Source organism: Notolabrus celidotus, chromosome 23, assembly GCF_009762535.1.
Source record: "Notolabrus celidotus isolate fNotCel1 chromosome 23, fNotCel1.pri, whole genome shotgun sequence".
NCBI lineage: Eukaryota > Metazoa > Chordata > Actinopteri > Labriformes > Labridae > Notolabrus > Notolabrus celidotus.
The window spans coordinates 13,077,378-13,098,684 of record NC_048294.1 but is presented as its reverse complement, the minus strand read 5'-3'; the positions used below and the strand labels follow the sequence as shown (position 1 = coordinate 13,098,684).

Genomic DNA, 21,307 nt, shown 5'->3' with positions numbered 1-21,307 from the left:
TGTATGGTTTAAAACTAATTATATCAACAACTACAGCATTCCTTTGGTGTTCAGCAATAGTACAATTTGAATGCTATATTGAGGGTGGGAATGGCACAGTAACTCATGATACTATAAGATACAATACAACAGGAATTTACAACATGATACAACAAGACATTAATATGATACAATGTGATACTAGACAGTATAATATAATGTAATATTATACAACAAGGCATGATATGACATCACACAACATGATATGATACTATACAGTATGATACGATACTATACAGGACGATACGATACGAAATGGTACGGTATAGTACGATACTATAAGGAATGGAACAATTAGTTACAATACGTAATGTTGCAATATGATATCGTAAGTTACGAGACAATACCGAACAGTGCGGTATGATACGATAAGAAACAGTATGCTACGGTGCGGTGTGATGCGCTACGTTACATTATGGTATGAGATATGATTTGTTAGCTTATGTTGTGTTAGCTTACGTTGTGTTACGTCACGTCGTGTTACGTCACGTCGTGTTACGTCACGTTGTGTTACGCTACATCCTGTTACATCACGTTACGTCACCTCACGTCACTTCACTTAACATTACGATGTGATACAACACAATACGATACGTTACTATACAGCATGATACGATACGAAATGGTACAGTACAGTACGATACTATAAGGAATGGAACAATAAGTTACAATACGTTATGTTGCAATACGATATCATACGATACGAGACAATTCAGAAAAGCGCAGTATGATAGGATAAGAAACAGTATGCTACGGTGTGGTGCGATACGGTGTGGTATGATATGCTACGTTACGATATGGTATGAGATATGATCAAGTCACGCCACGTTATGTCATTTTACGTTACGATGTGATACAAAACAATACAATACGATACGTTACTATACAATATGATGTGTTACGATACTGTACGTGTGGTACCATGTGCTACGATACAGTATGATATGGTACGGTACGATATGATACAGGTTACGATGTAATACAATATGATACAGCACCTGATTCATTGCACACGATATAGAAATTAATGATAATTGATAAGATGCAAGACAATCATCACACAATACATCATAATAGTTCATTAACTAAATGTACAAAATGACCCTTAGAGGTCAGGTGCCGGTTGAATGTGATTAGCATGATGTAGAAACAGTCTGCACAACAGTATATTGCAATATTGATATTTTGACCTGCTCCAAGTGTATAGTTGTCTTCTGACGCTAACTACATTTTTACATAACTCAGTTTTTAATATCATAATTTTATGAGCTCAGATGTTAGTATGAATTTCAGAAATGTAGTATTAACAGTGACATGTTCCATTTTGTTTTACCCATGGAGGTTATATGTACAGATACAGTGGCAGCTCCAAATTAAATCAAGCTGCACTTAAACTGCCAGGCAACAAATCCAACGCTGTGGAAAGACACAGACTCATTTTTCATGATACATGAAACAAACCTAAGTGGTGTAATCTGTCCTCTGAATGCTTTTCATGTCAAAAGGAAGATAATGTTAAACAATCACCCTCTCCAACTGAAGGAGTAATACATGAAGAATGTAAAACTGTATACCCGGTGTACAACAATGTTCACTATGTTAAATATTCTCATTTTGTAAATCCAGAGCTTTAACCTGCAAGCAAACCTGTATAGCCCTTAAAGATTTCTACCTGTGCAACCAAGCCAGGAAAAAGCAGCCTGTCTGTAGCCCCTTTAATCTGGAGAAAAGCCTTTAGGCCCCGGCTGTGTTTCTCACATACCAGCCAGAGCTGCTGGAGCTGGGTGGTGATGAACACAGCTGCTGACATGTATCCAGCTCCTGAGACCCAGTGCAGGGAAGAGGCAGCCATACTGTATGTGTGTAAGTGTGGTGTGTGTGTATGTATGTGTCAGTAGGGGGTGAAGGAAAAAAGTACCACTTCCTTATTAGACGGGGCCCCAGCTGGCCCTCAGCTCTCCTGTGGGAGTGAGTCCAACGTTGCACAGGAACCATTGGTTTTGTCGGGCTATTGGCCAAAAAAGCTCCTCAGGGCAGGCAGCCAGACACAAACACACACACACACCCACCCATACACACACACACACACACACATATATGCGTCTCTCACACACAACCATGCATGACACACACACTGCAGTCCCCCGCCATGTCTTGTCAGATGGAAAATCCGGATTACCTTTCCGTCCAGTTCACTAGGCATTAATGTCCACTATTAGGTTGTCTTTGGATGGAGCTCTGTGCCCGAGCATGAATGTCAAATATAATTCACCTTCACGAACATTCAGATAAAAAAACAGCCAAAGCCTTTAGGGGGACTACAAAAACAAAAATGTGTTTTTAAGGAGTCAAAACTGTGTAAGCTACCTGTTTCAACTTGCATGAAGTGGCACTGCTGTATGAAACAATTCTAAAAATGGCACCTTTTTTTTTTTTTTTCTTTTTTGATTGCACACCATCCCGTCACAGGCAGACAAATTGTACAATACCAGTGCAATGCAGACAGCCTCTCAGTAGTGTAACCTCAGATCATGTTTATTCTTGCAGTCTTGCAGCTAAAATTGCTTCAAAGTGTTTCACAAGCTCTGTTGCACAAATAAGTAACACCCTCCTCTCAGCCTCCATCAAGACATTAAGTAACTGGGTTTCCAACTTCAAACTGTATCCACTGAACAAACAAGCAGGGCCGAAAGAACACAAGGTCTGCTACAGCTGTGAAATGTCAGGGACGAACCGAGCAGCGAGGCTAAACTCTACTCTGACAGTTTACTGCAAGGAAGAAAAAACAGGATTTGTTTGGTTTTGAATCCTGTCACAAGTCAGATGTTTTGAAAAGTAAGATAGTCATTTCCATTTAATAACGAGGTTGAATTATATTGGAAATAATACAAATTTAGTGCTCCATCTAATCCTCCCTCCCTCCCTCTTCCTTCACCACAAAACTATGAAAATATGACTTGTGCTAGCTTGTGAGGCTCAAATTTAATAAAAGACATCTCAAATGTACAACAAGAACAGAAGACAGAGCCATGTCGTCTGCATCATCCACATATGTCATGGTGAGCAGTTTTTACCAGAGGCTTAAAGAGGAAGTGCCTCTAAAGAAACTGACCACAGTGACGTTTGAGGTGTTCCCAGATGCTGTTCCCAGCATCAAGGACAGCTGCTAACTTATTTAAGTTAAAGCTCTCAAAGCTTTGACTGTGACACATCTCTTTTTGCAAAACATGCTGGGCAGTAGGCACAGACACTTAAAAAATTGTAGCATGAGTCAGGCTTTATTACTGAGCATGTGCTGCATCTTTTTATGGTAGGCCTGTATGTGTAAATCTGCTGCAGTGGCCTGCTGTTCTCACAGTGTTCTGACTCGGCTGTGCTTCACCCCCTTCTGTAAACCGGATGTGGGGGTGTTGTTCCATCGAGGGGCTAATATCCACTGGGGCAGCCTGACCCTTTAAATGACTTCCTCCTGGTCTGATAGAGAAATAATTATTTCCTCCAAGCCCCTCCCTTCTCTAATCCCTTTCTCCTTTACCCAGCAGAGATGAAATCCCCCAAATTACTCCAACTTTTTCTTTTTTTCTCATGCTGCATGTTTTTACTCTCTCCGAATCAGGATGCAGGGTTACAAAGGGACAAGTGCAGAACTAGCACCAATCAACAGCTTGATGAATGTTAGCCTCCTCCATAGTAACATCACCACCCACCCGCTCCCCACCGGCTCCCCAAGGGGTCGGGAGGACATGTTTCTTCCTGTCCTGAGACATTGGAGGGAGGGTACTGGTGACAGAGTGACTGGCGCCGAGTGCAAACACACACACACACGCACTCACATACACACACGCACCCAGACACAGTCTGCCAACACAGATATAAGGAGTAGCAGAGGATTTGTTGTGCTTTGTGGTTTTGTTTTTCTGCAAGCACAACAGTGTTTAGTTTGTCTTAACCATAGGCGAAGCACATGTGCTGTGAAGCTCATGCTTGGTTATAGGCAACTCATGAATTTATCAAAGGACTTATTAGAAGCTAGTTCCTGTACTGTCTGCACTTAAACTAATTCATCTGCAATTTATTTAAAATAAAGCCCCATGCTAATCATTTTTTAATAAAGATTCATAAAAACTGCCCTCCCGGCATAATCCAGGTACCTCAGATGTTCATGGTAGATATTCCACATTTACGACCTTTTGAAGAATCACATCCTCTCATTCTCTTTCTGCCTAGTCTTCTTTATAATTCTCCACTGTGTGCTTTGTAACAACATGGAAATGCAGGCAGCGTTTTAAAATTAAAAACTGTGTTTCATACTGCCAGGATTTGACAAAATGACAAATATTCCCTAATATCTGCAGCACAGTACCAACATTATTATAGAACAATATTCAATGTTTTTTTATGAGGAAGAGAGTGTGTGCCTCGTAAAATACTCCTACACACAAACGTGCACAATAAAGGCTGATATGTGGAACCAATAAGTTCTCTCTAATCATCCACTAAAACTCTTGAGCTTGTGTTTTGTTAATGAATAACCATTTCCATGTAAAAGGTGATTTGGCACAGTAAGTGTAAAAAAAAGTCTATCAGTTTATCATTATCAATCTGGTTCAATAGTATTTGTAAGTTATTACTTACTCCTGTACTGATCTATATTTAACATCATGAAAGGGGACACTTGTAGTATGATACTGAGAGTTATCACCACATTATGTGCTCTCCCTAGGCTCTACATAGTACTAAAACATCTCTCACCTCATACGTTTTGATTTCTGGATACAGCTTTACTGCCTTGTTCATTCTTACTGCCTTGATTAGAATTGTTTCCAGACACAGCATGTAGTTTTTTCAGCAAATGGATGAATCCAATAGCACAATACCTGGCCAGCACCTAACAGCCGATGCATTTAACTATGCTACTTGCTAAGGCTAACTATCAATCTCTTTCAAGGGCTAGCTAAAACTGAAACAGAGCTAAAGGAAATATGAATGTGAATGCTGCTCTTCGCTGAGTTAGCAACTAGCTAAATAACTATCAAGATGTTTCTTTGAAGAAGTAGCCAAGGCTAAAACTGGGCTGCAGGAAGAGTACATATTAGACCTAAATGGATATTTGGCTTGTGGTTAAGTTAGCAACTAGCAAGCTATCTATCTAGACATCTGAGACTGCAACAAAGGACAACTGCATATAAATGTTGCTCTTTTTTAAGTTAGCAACTGGCTTATGAACCTTCTAGATGTTTATTTTAAGAGCTAGCTTAAACAAAAAAAAAGGCTGAAGGAAGGATTAATATTGAACCTTCAAAAAAAAGGTAATTTGGCTCCTTGGTGAGTTAGTCACTAGCTAACTGTCTAGTTATTTTACCAGTTAGAGGGATGAACTAAAGGATGACCTAAAAGTGACTTTATATGAATGCTAATCTTACATTTTCTTTGTTTGTGTTTTGCACTACGTCAACTCATGTCTCACTCAGCGGTAAGAAAACACCAAAACATTATCATAGTGAAAGTTAAAAAACACAAACAGACATTAAATGTACGCGCAGGAGGCAGACAGAACGGCAGGACGGGATTTGATTGGTTTCATAATTTGGCTCCTGATGGCAGGGATTCGTTGGTGTTTTCCAAGGTTTACTCCGGCTGTAGATAGCAGCTTTTTTTCACTCTTTTTTTAAGAACACATTATGTATTGATGCCATCGGGGCATAAAGATAATTTTAACCAGTATAACAAAAAGTGTATCTAAATCTGATTACCAACCGCATCTTTAAAGGTGACATATTATGCAAAATCGACTTTTTAGTGGTTCTCTACCTGAAATATGTGTCCCTGGCATGTCTACAAACCCCTCAAAAATGAAAAAAATCCATTCGGCCCCTGTTCTGATTTCTACACCTTTCTGTAAATGTGTGCTGAAACGAGCCGTTTAAGTTTTCAGTGTTTTTCATACGTCACAACGCCATCCGGTCTGTAATGGAAGTCAGATCTCAGAGCTTGTTCAGCCCATAGACTGTATAAAACACAACTCAACTCCTCTGTTTTTCATTACCTGCACACATGTGTGCTAACAAGGAGCTTAGGAGGGAGGCATGCTAGTTGTAGGCTGTCTTAATAAACACAAAGGTCGGTTTTACTCCCCACGTCTGCAGATTTGAAGATCTAGTGGATGATTTTTGTTTTTCATGGAAAAGTGCTACCGCTAGTTAGCATAGCCACATAGCTAAATGTTCGTAGTCTGGTACCAAGACACACGTCGACATACTGACAAATAAAACGACAAGAAACACTAAATCTGTGACCAATCCTTCAGAAAGGTCCTGCTACAGGCGCCTCTCCGTCAGGATCAGATTCTGGATCAAATTCAGAGGGTTGAAGTAACGTGGGTCTGTGAGCAGCCGTGTATATTCAGCCAACATGTAAACATTAGATCAACGTGCTGGACAGCCGAGGCCACATCCACTTCCTGAGGGGGCGTGGTCAGAGAGATCATTCTCATTTAAAGGCACAGACACAGAAAACAGCCTGTTCTGAGCAGGGCTGAAAAAGAGGGGTTTACAGGCAGACCAAAATCTGATTTCAAGGTTTTTTTTTTGAGCAATAAACTTTAAAGACATGTTTTGGGGACCTCTTAGACCAATATATTTTGATGAAAAAGAGCGTAATATGTCACCTTTAAGAATGAGTGAATTCTCATCTCCAATAATGAAGGCTTCTGTTGCTACTTGTCACTAGCTAGTTAACTCTCTAGAAATGTATTTCAAATGCTAGCTAATATTACAACAGCGCTGAGAGGAGTCCAACGTGAATGCTAAAGTTGCTCTTTGTTTAGTTGGCAACAAGCTAAGTACCTGTCTATGTCTGTCATGAGTAAGCAAGGACTAAAACAGAGCTAGGAGACCAATATCTGGTGCCTGTGTTTGCGTAAACACCTATATCACACTCTCTAAGATTAAAGTACGCTAAGTATGTGTAATTATGTGTCAGTAAATCAGGTTTGAGTTAAACTATGAATAATCTAAGTACAAAGTAACAGCACTGAAATGAAAAAACTCATATCTGTAACTTGTAGTTAGAAAGTAACCATAATGAATATTGGGTATATCACAAAGCACTACAGCCACAGAACTGGAATGAATCCACTGAGTGACTTTTACCCCTTGCTTTAATAACATTATCTACCGAAGCAGCATGTATTAGCATTTTACTTGTATTTGCTGAGATCAACCCTGTCCGTTTTATTAAAATGTTGGCGTCGGAGCTCGTTGTATATTCTGTTTGACTCACTGCCTTTGATGCATGAGATCAAGCATCACATCAATAGGAGAAGTCAACCCTCTGTACACTGTGACCTGAGAGGGGAAAGTAATGGAGTTCCCCCTTAAAAATCGCATCTTTCATCTCTTGTGATGATGTCTAAGGCGTGGCTGTGGTTTCACTGACCCACTAGGCTTTACACTCCAACATTTGCTTCTGGTAGGGTAATTATTTTTGTTTGCTGTTACACCTCTACATTTGAAGTCAACTAGCAGAAGTGTTACTAATTAGTTGGTTAGTTGGCAGAAAGCTCGTGGTTGTTTTTCATGTGAAGGTTTGAGGGCAAGAAGAGAGTGACGCACGAGCCATCTGGCGTGACAACCTGTGGTATTCCTGACATACAGTATGTGTAAAAAGATCACTGTGCTTCTTTATATAAACTGTCATAACATTTACTGTACTATTTTTATAGCACTGCACAATGTACACTTCTTTGACAGTGCAGGGCAGGGGGCTGTGTGTGTATGATGTGTGTGCTGTTACTCACACATACTTCAGCAGAACTGCCTGGACTTCCATCCCTGAGGAGTTCCATCTGCAGGTGGGAGCCAGCGAATCTAAACATGCAGAAATACATGAACATTAACACACGTATGCATGCAGAAATGTATATGACCATAAACAATCCCCACTTATTGGTGTGGTACACAACTTTTTGAGTTCATTTATGCTGGACTAAAAGTACTGTTGATCCAGGAAGAGGGAGTTTCTAAAAAGCAATTAAAAAAAAATCCCATTTGTTTTTGTGCTTAGAGTTTGATAAAAGCAAAACCTCTAGTTAATCTCTGTCCAAAGAAGGGGGCAGTATTAGCAAGGACATCATGATACGATACATATCATGACATGTGGCTCACAATGCAATAGGTATTGCAATATTTTGCCATATTCTACATAAATTGGTGGACATTTTGATGTAGTTGAGAAAACAACCTGCTTTCAAAAATTCAATTCTTGTCAAAAACATACGGTTGTCAAAATATAAACATTTTTTAACTTTGGTACGATATTATAAATAATATGATATTAGTACCTGTACCTACAAGTTCTTGGCACCCAAACTTTGGGAACTTTCTTGTTCTTAATTAGCGGTAAGGCCAGCATAAACTCTGTTCCCAGGCTTTATGCTAAGCTAAGCCAATTGCGACTGCTGGTTAGGTTTGCAAAGGGATGGAAAATTTCCAGAAAATTTCCATGGGAAGTTAAGCTGGGGAATTTTGGAAATATTCCAAATTTGAAACTTTCCATGGGAATTATTGGAATTAACTGGGAATTGAGGGTAATTTAATGGAAAGATATCATATCCAATCCAAGCATAAATATTTGTTTTGTTATAAGCAGACATCCATCCAAAATAGAAATCATCTGTGCATGTGATGGAGGAATGCACAGCACATGTAGGGGGCATGGTCTCAATAGCCCTGCAGTAAGCAGTGTGCTATGTGCATGTGATTGAGGAATAGCACAGATATTCAACTGTACTTGCATGAAATCTGGTTGTTTTAGTCAGGATTATGCTAAAATATATTTCCCCAACTATATTTAAGTTCCCTATTAACAGCCAACCTTCAATTTAGTAAATTCCTGTTTATTCCCATAAATTCCCATGGAAAGCTTCCAACTTTGAATTTTGCAACCCTACTGCTGGTAGCATTACTTAAGGGCAAAGTGTAGCAAGAATCTTTCTACCAATTTCTTGGCAAGACAACCAAAAATTGAATTTGCCCTGATACTTGCAACTCAATTTAGCAATTAATTGATTGACATTAGCTTGTCTTCAACATGGAAGCACAACAGCATGACATGTTTTCTTTGTTTGAGTTGAGTTTGGATAACTTTACAGTAAATTGTCCTCTTTATCCAATTGTCACGCTTGTTATACTCAACAAAAGTGGAACAGATAGGTTTTGTATTTAAATGAAAATCATATGAGGTTCCTCTACACAGGGACTATTGTTTTTCCAAAATCTATATCTTGGCAAACAGTCCAAAAGATAGCATTTACTAGAAATCCAATAGCATGACTGTACTTTCCCTGGAAATGATGACATCTGCTGATTAACATGGAGCCAGAAAGCTGAGCTCATGGTGACCTAAATTAGAATTCATCATTTTGTTTCATGCATGCACCGTATATCTTTTCATGTATGTCTCACATCAGTTTTTTACCGTTGGTCAGAAGAGGCTGTAGGATGCTAATGCAACCCACAAGCCCCTACTGACATCCCAAAACCCAATCCTCTTTGTGTGTGTCAGTGTGTGCACACATATCCAACAAATATGGAAAAATGCCAGCGAGGCAGATTCCACTTCATTTCATATTCTGACATCATCTGAGCTTCAGCTTTGGTCTCTTTGCTAGGGGCCTTTATACTTTCACAGCATCTGCATTATGTATGGAAATATGCTCTTTATAGCAGAGATAAAAGACATTAAAGAAAGTGTGACAATTTGAGCTTAAAATACTGCAAAGCATCGAAAAAAAAAACTAAACAGAAACTCAAAAAAACTGATTCAGAAACAGCATGTCGTACACTGAGAATTCATCAGGGTTAGCTGCAGCATACTGGCTCCATGAGAAGAATTTCAAGAGATCAATAATGAACTCTCTTGTGAACCCACAGTGAAGCTGTGCAGATTAGAAGACCTCAATAAACTGGATCACTGTTGGTTGGAAAAGAGGGTTTTTTTAGTGAAGTAGCTGATGGACAAATGATGATGCAAAAAAACTTCTCAAATACTGAAGCTGTCAACAGAGAAAAGCCACTCCTAGAGATAAATAAAGTGACATAAAACAGTTTTTTACTGTGTGAAATCTGTCATCTGGTATGCCAGACCTTGACATATTTCTCCATTTTTAATCTTGAATTCTTAACCATAAAATATGCAACATGTCTCAGTCAACTAAGTTCTTTCTTGCAAGCTCATGCAGAAAAGTTATGGTACTTTTGATGATTTGTCTGTAATTTTTTTTGTAATCTTTTCCCCAGAGTAATAAGGCAAGTGGTTGGTTGCAATCAGCATTAGCCCTACATGCAAATACTTAATGGATGAAGCATTTAAGATTCATTTGGTTCTGTACAATTCCTGGAAGTTAATAGGATCAAGAAGCACTTCAAGAGAGAGAGAGCATTTTATGTTTGCCAAAACTCACTACACCCTGTGTATTAAATATTTAAGTTGCTACTTTCACTGTCAATAAACATATTTCCTACATCAAGTTCTTGATTCATAAACTGCTTCAGCAGAAGACTATGGATACGGTTGTTTACTTGTGAAAGTTATTCGTGAAAGTAAAAAAAAAAATGTAGTATGGGAAAAACTTGATTGCTACTTGTGAGAACTGCTCCCATCATCATTCCATCATCACTAAATTGAGCTTAACGGTTAAACCAAGGATTAAGCATAACATCAAACTCCCTGTAAACATCCAACCTGATTTTCCTAATAAAAAAGGAGAAATCTAACATCCAAACTACCCCATGACTTTAAACCACCACAGAAGAAATAAAGATTGGTGCTAGTCGGTAGATTTCGTGTGCTCTGAGGTGAATCTGTGGGATGAAGCAGAGAATGATTTCAGGCCTGACAGCAGCAGCTGCTTGAGGGGCTACAGAAACAGAAAGGGGCAGTGGTCGAGGTTGAGGTGGTGGTGATGGTACGGAGTGGGGGAGGGGGATGGGTTTTGCAGGTTACCTGAGCGTGGAGCGAGGAGGGGTAGGTGAAAGCGGGTGGGAGGGCCGGCGACAGCTCCGCCGGGTACAGTGGGTATGATGCCCACACGTCTGGGCTGCTGGGATATAGAGCAGGCACTGTGAGCTCATCTGTGGAAAGAAGAAGAGGAGGAGTGGAGTGAGGAAGGTGGCCAGTGGATGGGCGGGTGGCTGAAGAGACAGGGTGGAGGTGGAAGTGGTGATGGTGGTGGTGTAGGTGGTGGTGCTGATAGGTGGTCATTTGTGATCTGAAGTAGCTTCCTCTCATTTTTATTATTTCAACCAAACCGACTGTTTGCTAAACTCCTCCCCCAAACAACAATTTGTCCAATCACTGCTGAGTCAACCAGCAGTGGATGCTGCTATGAGTCCCTCCTTCCTGCATTCCGAGCAGGAGGCGTTCATCCCTCAGCATCCAGACTGCAAATGTATTATGCATGTACGAAGACACCACTGGCTGATCCGGCCTACTGTCTCTTTTTAGTCTATTCAGATTGTAAATGTAGATTGTATACAATGAATATCTTGAAAATGTTATGGTTGAAAATGTTGTGGTTGAAAAATGTAATGTTTTACTTTCATTTGTTGTAGGCTCCTAAGTGTAATTATAAACATATGTAGGGTGTTTTTTACTCTCTTTCTGTCTCTCCCTCAACGTTACATGTCTCTCCGACAGCATCTATTACAATTCAGATTATGCAAATTAAGCGATGGAGTCATTTAGCAACTTCTAGCGACTTTTAGGACAGCCAATAACTTATTTCCTTATCGAGGAGTTGGCAACACTGCATCAGAGTTAAACTACTAAGATTTAGCTAGATGTAGCTAGAACTTGGTGTTGACTGTTGCCTTAGCTAGCTAGCCCCGTATTAACACTATATCTTGTCTGAAGCTTCCAATAAGAATCAATTGTTAGCATAGCTCATAGTTTTAACCAGGTTACAAAAAATGTGCATGATTGTTTGTCATGATTGAAAAGCCAACTAGAAGCATAACCTTTCTATTTTCAGCTACTCATGAAACTGAGGTTAGCTTGTTTGGGTAGTTAACTGCAGCTGTGACTATTGCAATTTTAGTGGGCGAACTTGAAAATTATTGGCTATGAATAAAAAGTCTTAATGTCTCTGAAATCTGAGACAGATGTTTTATAACTACTTGATAGGTCTGTCCCAATTTGTTGTCGCACACCACTACTTTGCCATGTGAGAACCAAAACTAACAGGCATGGCTTAGCCAACAGTTCATCATACGTCTCTGAAATCAGTAAAGCTGTCTTAATTGAAGTTGAAATGAGAGGAAGCCATCTCAAAAATGATGATTTACTTACTGAGTCAAGTGTAAAGTGACTGTGGAAAAAGATCATAGTGCATGAGTGAAGAGATAGGTGAAAGTGCAGAGTGGTACAGAGTAAACGAAGATTTAAAACGTAGTTCCAGAAAAAAAAAAAGACAGCAGCTCAATGGAGAACCATCACATAGCTGTAAAATTTCAAGCAACATTTTTCCTGTGTCTCCTGCTGAGTGTTTATCATGGCATGATCAGATAAATGGCTGATCTTATCAGGAAATGACGGCTATGTCTCTCCTGGTGATTATGTCATGGTTTCATTAATCGTTTCCCTCCGTTTTCCACTGGGGCACGGAGTACACACCCTTTCTCCAAGATAAGAGCAGTTTGATCATTTGGGAGGAATGTATGACCACAGCTGGCCTATGTTCAACTATCAATGGGTAATTCTTGTTGAATCCTTAACTCCTTAGAAAAACATTTGATTGAATGGGGAAAAAGGACAGAGCTACTTTAGCAAATTCTGTACACGGCTGGTACTTGAACTGAAGGACTGTAAGTCCAAATAATTAGATATACAGCTAACAGGGAGCATGCAATGTTTGTGAATTATTAATCTAGAAGGAGAAGCTGTCATACCAAATAGCTCTATTAAAGTTAACCCACGACTGAAGTTTGCAGAATCTGATTTTAAAGCAACCTTTTGCATGAAAAGTTAGAGAGAATCTATTTTTGGTCTAGATTGATAAAACGGATATGCAATGACCTGTTTGCACAGGATGGGACATGAAAACCATTGGCGGCCAATTCAATCTCCATTTCTGAAACAGTCCTCTACTAAAAACAACAAATCCTAAAGGGAAACAGCTGTCCAGCCAATCTAATAAAAGAGAAACTAATGGCCAAGGAAAGCAGCAACACAAACAAACTCAGGGACAGACAGATAAATGGTCGGAGTACTTACATGGGTCTCTGCCGATGAACTGTGGCCCGGGGCTCTGCTGGGACGGAGGGGGGTTGGGGGTGCCAACCAGTTTGTTCTTGGCCATCTTGGTGTTGGCTTTGGCGAACTCCAGCCGCAGGGTCTGAGGGATCTCTGGATCAAACCGAACCCCCTGAGAACAAAACATTAAGGTGTGTCAGCAAAAATTAAATTGAAAGTTTGCCTTGTGAGTGGATAACAGTTGGACTACATTTGTACTAATTTAATATGTGGGGATCACTACCACTATTTTGGCAAAGGTTGAATGGTGATACATGAGACAGTTTGGATCTGAGATGGAAACTCAATTTTGGTAGTAAATATGTGTCATCAAGAACCAAATGTGTCATCAGTCAAGAACCAAAGTCTGTACCTTCACTTTAAAACTGCAATACACAGATAGACATCTAGTAACTTTCTAAAGACATTGATAGCATCTCTGCAGAAGTAAGTGTGATCATTCAGCTTTACATTTTCTATTGTTACTCTTTTGATAATGCCTTAAACAACATATTTTCAGTGTCGTATCTTGGATAATTTAATATTATGGGTTCATCATGTGGGTATCAATAATTCAAGCATAGTTTCGACAATAACATGTTTTTCTCAGGGATGGCAAATGGCTCTTTAATACCCATGAACCCAAGCTGAAGTTGTCACAAGCAAACTCACAGTTCTTTGTTGTTTTAAATGATAAAGGTGTCTAAAAATGGTGCTGTCTTCGGTTGTCACTCATCGAAAGCTGAGTGGATTTAAAAGATTGATGGACTTTTTTGTAAAGATTGCCTCCAGGGATTTGTAGCTGGCTTCTCTTTTGTCTCCAGACAGACTTGACTTGAAGTGCTTTTATAGAAGAATACACATCCTCTGCCTGGGCAGAGAATAAATGACCCTGAACAACTAAAAAAAACAAGTCCTAAATCTCATCCGTAAAAGGCATTATCATCGACAAAAGAGGGTTGTTGGGGAGAGCGATGGTTATCTTGAATGCCCATAGAGCTTACATGAGTTCCTCATAACTGTTCTATCTTTGGACACTTACAGTCAAGGTTCATGTTAGCAAAAATCCAGAAAATAATGCAGGTATAAATGCATCAGTTAACCATGGCTATCTCTAATTGAAGTGTTTTATGATTTCAGCACGCTTCAGTTGTGACAAATGCTGATTCAATTTGAGATTTAACACACTCCCACTTTCTGAATTGTATTTCTACCTAAAATAAAACGTCCGTAGATTTCTATAGACGTTCTATAGAAGGTTACGAGAAGTCAGCACCTTGGGAAGTGCCTTTGTTGTCTCAGTTTTGGGTACATCACATGACGACTCTAATGACCTCAAAGACAAGAACAGTAACACTCTGCTTTAGCAACATTGCCCCAAACAGACCGAAAAAAAAGAATGATTTTATTCAACGCTGAAGTGGTGATGTTGTAGATAAATGAGAGGGTCTGATAGCCTTCCTTTCATGTGCTTTAAAGTGGTGACGAAGCAATTCAGACCACTGAGGAGTTCGTTATCATGCATGACTTTCCCATTTCCATTTTTAGCCTTGTTTTGTGTGGCTTCTACGTCAAACTGGACCTAGCGAATATCTGGGAAAGTCACTCTGAGTACTCTTCGCTTCAGGATTGTATGAGTGAATTTACTGCTGAGAACTTGGCGGTAAGAAGACTTTTTTATTTGTCATAAGTGGGCTGTAAATTTCTCACTTTGGAGAGGAGCATTGTTTGGGTTGAGGGGAACTGATGTGAGCCAAGATAGAAATTCCGAGGCTACCTCATGATGCCATTTTCTCCACAGTGGACTCACTAACTTAATAAAACATTAAATCTGCCATTGGCTGTGGCATACTGGAAGTCTCACAGCTTGAAGTAAGCCAGAAATTCAGGGAAATTCCTGAGATGCCAACGCTAAAAGCTCCCTGACATACCAGTTATTTTCACTTGCAGTTAGATCTATGTCAAAAAACCTCTTCATGTTCTCCAGACCAAATCATTTTTCTATCTTGATTACATTCGCCTGAGGAGAAACACAAAATGTGACATAAACAAAGGTCTCCTTCATCCTCAAACAATGCATCTATTTGTTTGCCTCCAGTGGAAGCAACAAGGCCGGAAGAATTCCACCAGCAACTATAACCACCCTCTAATTAACCTCATTCGATTGTCTGTTAAAAAAAAAAAAAGAATAGAGGCGCAGGAAAACACGAAGGGTCAGATCAATGGTGAAGGGAGAAAAAAAGGCAGTGAGGAGTGAAGTTCTGCAGTAAAAAAAAGAAGCGAGAAGCTGCGCTGATCGTCCCTGCAGGCTCGGGCTGAGCTGAGCTGAAACAAGCGAGGGATGGCTCTTCTCATGAAGGGGAGGGAATTAACTAGGATTGCCTTGGCTCAATGCACTCACAGCTTCTGCCAGTGGAGGCTGCAGAGGTATAATAAGGTACATGGATATAATGAGGCCTGAGCACATCTCAGTTTGAACCGTGTTGAATCCCTCCCTTGAAATGTTTTTTTTTTAGCTTCTTAGCACTTCCTTTGCACTTCTGCGTGTATTGTTTGGGTGATAATTGTTGTAATGGTGTTTTGCAAGAATAAGGAGCTCCTTTAGAAGCTCACAGTTTGGGGGAAATATCACAGAAATACCATGACGGGAAACAAATCCCCTCCTTCCTTTAGTTTTTTTCCGTCTTTCTCATATTTCAATATGCAGATAGATGTTTGCAAAATCTCCATATGACCCCCGGGACGTAGCTTTACCCGAAAAAACAAGAGAGCTGCTCGATTCTCAGCCCCACTGTGTTATTCTACGGAAACAGTCTGACTATTGTTGGCTCATAATCAGATGATAATTTTTATCCTTTCTTCAACTCTTTGTGTGCCTTTGATGCGCAACAATCTCTCAACATCTAAAAGTTGACAGACCCCGCTATAGTTGTCACCCTTCCTCTTTAGGAGGATGATAAAGCTGATCTTTTTCTGCAACAAAGAGATCAACACAAAACTCAAAAGAATTTGTGTATGTGCAGACAGGTTAGAACAACAATGGGAAACTGAAGCTGTGTGAGAGCGACGCTGTCTATGCTTTGTTTTAAGAGAGCTGAACAAAACCCTGTGAGGACGGGCTCTGTTTCATATTTGATTCTCCCTCATCAAGGCTTTCTTCTGAGCTACATTCTGAAATAAGTGAGATTAAAATTAAACCCTGGATCAATATCTTCTATTTATATGTGAAGAAGGAGCTAATTTTCTTTCTGACCTTGCAGCCGAAGCTTTAAGAAGAAGGCTTATTTACTTAAACAGATACATTCAGACGTACAGTATGTAGAGCAGATATTATATGTTGACTTTGCTACTGTTTCCTGTGTGTTGCATGTGAAAGGAGATGTAAAAAAAAAAAAAGATCTGGATTCACTGGATAACACATGCATTTGCACAGAAGGCAGACAGAGATGCGATTCCGAGTCATCACAAGATATACAGGCGCAGAGCTGGAGCACGAAGAGGGCATGACACTTACGTTCAAGGCATTCTTAGCAGCCTCCGCCTCTGATCGACTGTCAAAGCTGACAAACCCCACCGGCTGGGGAGACAAGGAGACAGAACAAAAGAAAAAAGAAACATGGTTTAAGGCAGAAAACTGAGTCGGCGTTTCTGTCTAGGTGACATAGACATGTTGTTCTTTTTTTTTTTTTTTTTCAAGAGCCCCCCCATCATCTCCAACCCCCCTCTTTTTTTGCTGTCTCCCTCTTTTTTGACCTGTTTATAAAACAGTGGCGACAGAGAGAGGAAGAGAGCAAGAGAGAGGGAGAAATGGAGGCTGGACACTCGCAAGGAGAGTCCATCATTCTGCTCCCCTATGCCCAAATACGGGCAATATGAGAGAGGGAAAAGTGCATGTGAGGGAGGCAGAGAGGGGGAGAAAAGATAGAGGAAGAAAAAAAAGAAGACAAATTGTTAGGAGAAGGGAGGGTGTAGAGAGAGAGAATGTAGAGGTTAAAGGTAAGAGGAGAAATAAAGGGAAGTGAGGCCTCATGGAATGGGCCTGTCAGTGGAAAACAATGCAATATTTTTACATCTTCTTCACTGGTGCTTGTTTTATATCCCAGTGACATCACTCTCAAGCCTGTGCCCGAGATTGTAAAGGTGAAAAGAAACAAAAACATCAAGCATGAGGGTTTGGTTGTTAGATATCTTACTGTTGTTGCATCGACGAACAAAGAATACACATTTTTTTAGGGGGTAAAAAAAAAAGGCGTCTATGTGTGGATGTTAGGAGGAGAGGGTGGGGGGTGAGGAGAAAATCTCCAAACATGCTGCTCCCATGGGGTCGCACTGCTGCGTGTGATCTGGAGAAGCAGTGTAGGGTTATGGGAATTTTGTACAAGAGGGGAAATAGGAGGAGGAGGAGGGAGTGAAAAGAAGAAACATTGAGAAAAAAGAAAAGAAGGACGAAGTGAAGACGTCAGGAGGAGGAGGAGGAGGACGTGTAACAGGAGTATAAATAGAAAAGGTCTGAGATCTGACTCTTGCTATATATGGAGATGGCTCTGTGTGCTCGGCCTGCGAGGGAGCAGGAGATCGATTGATCTGCATCATATTTGTCATTAGTGGTGGAGAGTCGCTCCAAACAAAGGCAGGCTGCAGGAATGTTACAGCACTCAGCAAGACAGGAATATAAGCATCAGCTGACTTTTAACCTTAGGAAGGTTGCAATTATGAAAATACGAGGCAAGGTGAGGAAGTGCAATGAGAGGGCAAAGTGCACAGAGAGCCGCTGAGCATGTCATTTATTCATTAAACAAAGAGGAAAAACTGCACCGAGCACATTTTGTATGTGCAGAAATGTGGACTCCTGAAGGCTAAAGTAGGCTGGCGTTGCTTTCGCCACAATCATAGGAGTCAAATTTGTCCATTTTAATTTCACCGGACGAAAACCTGTGACATTTTGGGGCTTTTGCATTTCATGGATATGCTTAGCGTGCAGTTTTGCACCTGCAGCCACATTCCAAAGTACACCTGTGCATTGTAGTGAGGAGTCAGAGCAAAACCAGCAAAAGCATGGCATAAGTTCTCCATTTATGGCTTATATAATGTGGTGTGTTTTTATGTTTTCTATCAAAGTAGTTTCAAGATATTTTTGGAGATAAATCTGTTTTTAGGGATGTACAATCCATTTAAAGATCCCATAGAATACCACTTGATAAAAAAGATAAACTTTTTTCCCAGCACTTAGTGACTGAAGTCTTTCTGAGATAGAAGACCAAGGATCTCACCAGCTGATGGCATATTCGGAACAACTTCCTGAGTCGCTGCTACTTTTCAGACTCAAACCCAACCTGCCTTGAATGATGTGACCTTAATACACATTCACAGTGTGATCAACAACGTCAGTGACATAAGTTTTACCACAGACATGTGGACTTCCAGTGAGGTTTGTCCAGTAATGTTTGATTTGACGGATCAGTGTCTGGAGGAACATTACTGTATGTACAGGAGTGCTCTGAAAAAACTGACAGAGGGTCAGATGTGTTCTTTGTTTTCGTGTATTGATAGTGATTTCTGTTACAACTGGTAGGTACAAAATATTATTGTATATATGCATATTTGTCCACTAAATCTCAGCCTTCCTTACCCTCAGGTGTCCATAAATTACATATTTCAAAATACAAAAATGTAAAAAACAAAAGTCGGTAAGCTTAATGGTTGTAGCCATCAGGAGCAGGTTGTATTTAGTATTTGGTATTGGCTCAGAAGAGTAAATACTGTGCATCCATAAAAAGTTGTTACATGATGTTGTTTGATGATGTCATTATGGGCAAAAGAGACTTGTTAAGGGCATTTCAAGCATATTTAAAGACCTAACAATGGATCAACTTCTCAAGAAAGAGGGTTGACAAATTACTCTGTAAAACACTCATTAGCTGCGGGTTCAGACAAAACACAATAAGGTGCAAATTTGAAAAAAGTACATAGTTGCTAATTACCTTTAAAAAGTTTCTGACAGCATGCAACCGCAATGAAACACAAAATGGGAAAGTCCCAAAATAAGTAATAGGATTTCACAACCGGAAGAAAAAAATCCTTCCTTTGTTCCTAGTTTTAGAGGTATTATTCTCAGTTTAAATCGCCCTAAACCCGTCTAATGAGCTTGTCATGTCTTTATGGGAAACAGTGTAATGTGGTAATAAGTACACTGACATGAAGCTAAATTGCTTAAGTCTGGATGTGGACACCTGCCAGCTGAGCTCATTTTCAGTCCCACGCCCCTCGGGGCTAAACTCAAGCGTCAGTTCTGTTCTTGTCAAAACGCTTCGCTTTGACACCTCAAAAAATCTTTTCCCGTCTCCCTCCTCATCCCCGCACATCCCACCGGAGTCGACTGTCTGCTACTACAAGCGCACTATCCAACTGCCAAAGGCAAGTTGGTGCAAATCTTTCTCCCTCCTCTCCATTCCCCCCTCCCCGCAATAAAGTTTTTTTTATTTTCCGATTCCAGGTACTTCCTGACAAAGTGTGCTAATCCTTCACAGTCAACAAGCCGGTAACCACAGGAGGGAAGGAAAGAGGACAAAGGAGAGACAAAGAAATTAAAGGTGTTGATGAGCAAAGAGGTGAGAAATTTTAACAGTGACAGCATTATGAAAGATTGACTGACGCCATAGTTCATTAGTTTCTTTGTTAGGAAACAGAGTTCAGGGTGTCATGTAGCTCACCTGTTTCGAGGTGAGTTTTATCAAGGAGCCTTCATAGCCCTGAGAAAAGAGAAAAACAATGTCAGAACAGTCAAATGTTGTTTTGGCAAAAAAAACAAAGGATTTAACTTGATGTGGAGAACAACATACTTTTGATTTTCCAGGGACGGAAATGGAGTACGTTTGATTTTAAGGTCAATGCTGAGAAATTAAAAATCAACTTGTTTTTTCTGTCTTACAGGGTCACCAATGATTTTGGAAAACAGTTTTTTAGTTTCTCTATTGCAAAATGAGTTTGCATTATGCGTATAAAAAACAGCATTTCTCATCAATTAAACATGGACGTCGTTCGATATATTTCTTAGATATTTTTTCATGTTTTTGCAGTTAAAATAGTTTTGGATCGATATTTTTTGGAGAGTTTCTTTAGCCAAATCGGTTGAAAAAACACAATTTTAGAACTTGGATGAATTATTGAAATAAATGACAGTAAGCACCAATACCAACGAAAGCACTGACAGACCAATTTGTATGAGAGTTTAAAGGTTCAAGCAAGGCTATTTCTCGTTTGAAAGTGCTCTTAAGAAGACCATATGGACCAGTTGTCGTGTCTTACCTGATTAATTAAGATTTACTGCCTTAGCGCTCATGTTGTAAACCATCTACTTAGAGTACATGCCAGGAGCATTATCCAAGGTAGAGATGGATGCATAGCAATTGTCCCATTATTCACTTTAACTGTGCTGCTGCCACCCCATTAAAGTGCATTATTCAAGGGCAGAAGTCCAAAAAGGCTTGCAGCATTTACCTACATGCATTCACCTGAACTAAACTCTGGGACTCTGTGTGCCTGTGACAAGGTGAAGTTTCTGAAGTGAAGCAAATAGCTTTGTTTTTGTATTGCAGGCAACAAGCCATTTTTCCATGACACACACACACACACACACACGCACGCACAAGCTTCCCATGGATCAAGATGTGATTGAAACTCGGCTTTAGGAACACAGACACTTGAACCTCGCGGGAGAGTTTCCATTGCCGTTTATTTCATCACCATTAATGGAGGTCCCATTGACTGCTGGAAAGAAAAAAAAAGCTGCTAAGAATAGCTGCAGCCCATCCATTTAAAACATACAAACATACCTTAAATGGTCTGAACAGGAGATAGAGCTCCCGGGGCTTAATATCCAATGGAAGCCCGCTGACAAATAGCGTTCGGACCTGAGGAAGACAAGAAAGAGATCATGTATTTTTCATTAACCTCCACCGGTTATTAATAGCCACTTTGC

At 40.0% G+C, this 21,307-nt stretch overlaps 1 protein-coding gene across 5 annotated transcripts in view; it reads right to left on the bottom strand.

Annotated features, from left to right (window-relative positions):
• The window catches only part of LOC117807570 (RNA-binding protein with multiple splicing-like), a 49,358-nt gene that overhangs the window by 4,090 nt on the left and 23,961 nt on the right, over positions 1 to 21,307 (bottom strand). For 2 of the 5 annotated variants that reach the window (XR_004630004.1, XR_004630003.1), the window contains exons 2-6: positions 21,162 to 21,239; positions 20,040 to 20,078; positions 16,844 to 16,906; positions 13,312 to 13,462; positions 7,838 to 7,907 (exon numbers count right to left, since the gene is read on the bottom strand). Coding sequence is in view for 1 of the 5 variants with exons in the window: in XM_034676901.1 (XP_034532792.1) it covers positions 7,845 to 7,907; positions 11,044 to 11,171; positions 13,312 to 13,462; positions 16,844 to 16,906; positions 20,040 to 20,078; positions 21,162 to 21,239 (522 nt within the window). In the remaining 4 variants the exon portion in view is untranslated. Of the gene's footprint in view, positions 1 to 7,837; positions 7,908 to 11,043; positions 11,172 to 13,311; positions 13,463 to 16,843; positions 16,907 to 20,039; positions 20,079 to 21,161; positions 21,240 to 21,307 lie in introns of all 5 variants that reach the window. The other 3 variants (XR_004630002.1, XM_034676901.1, XR_004630005.1) reach the window with 3 other exon arrangements.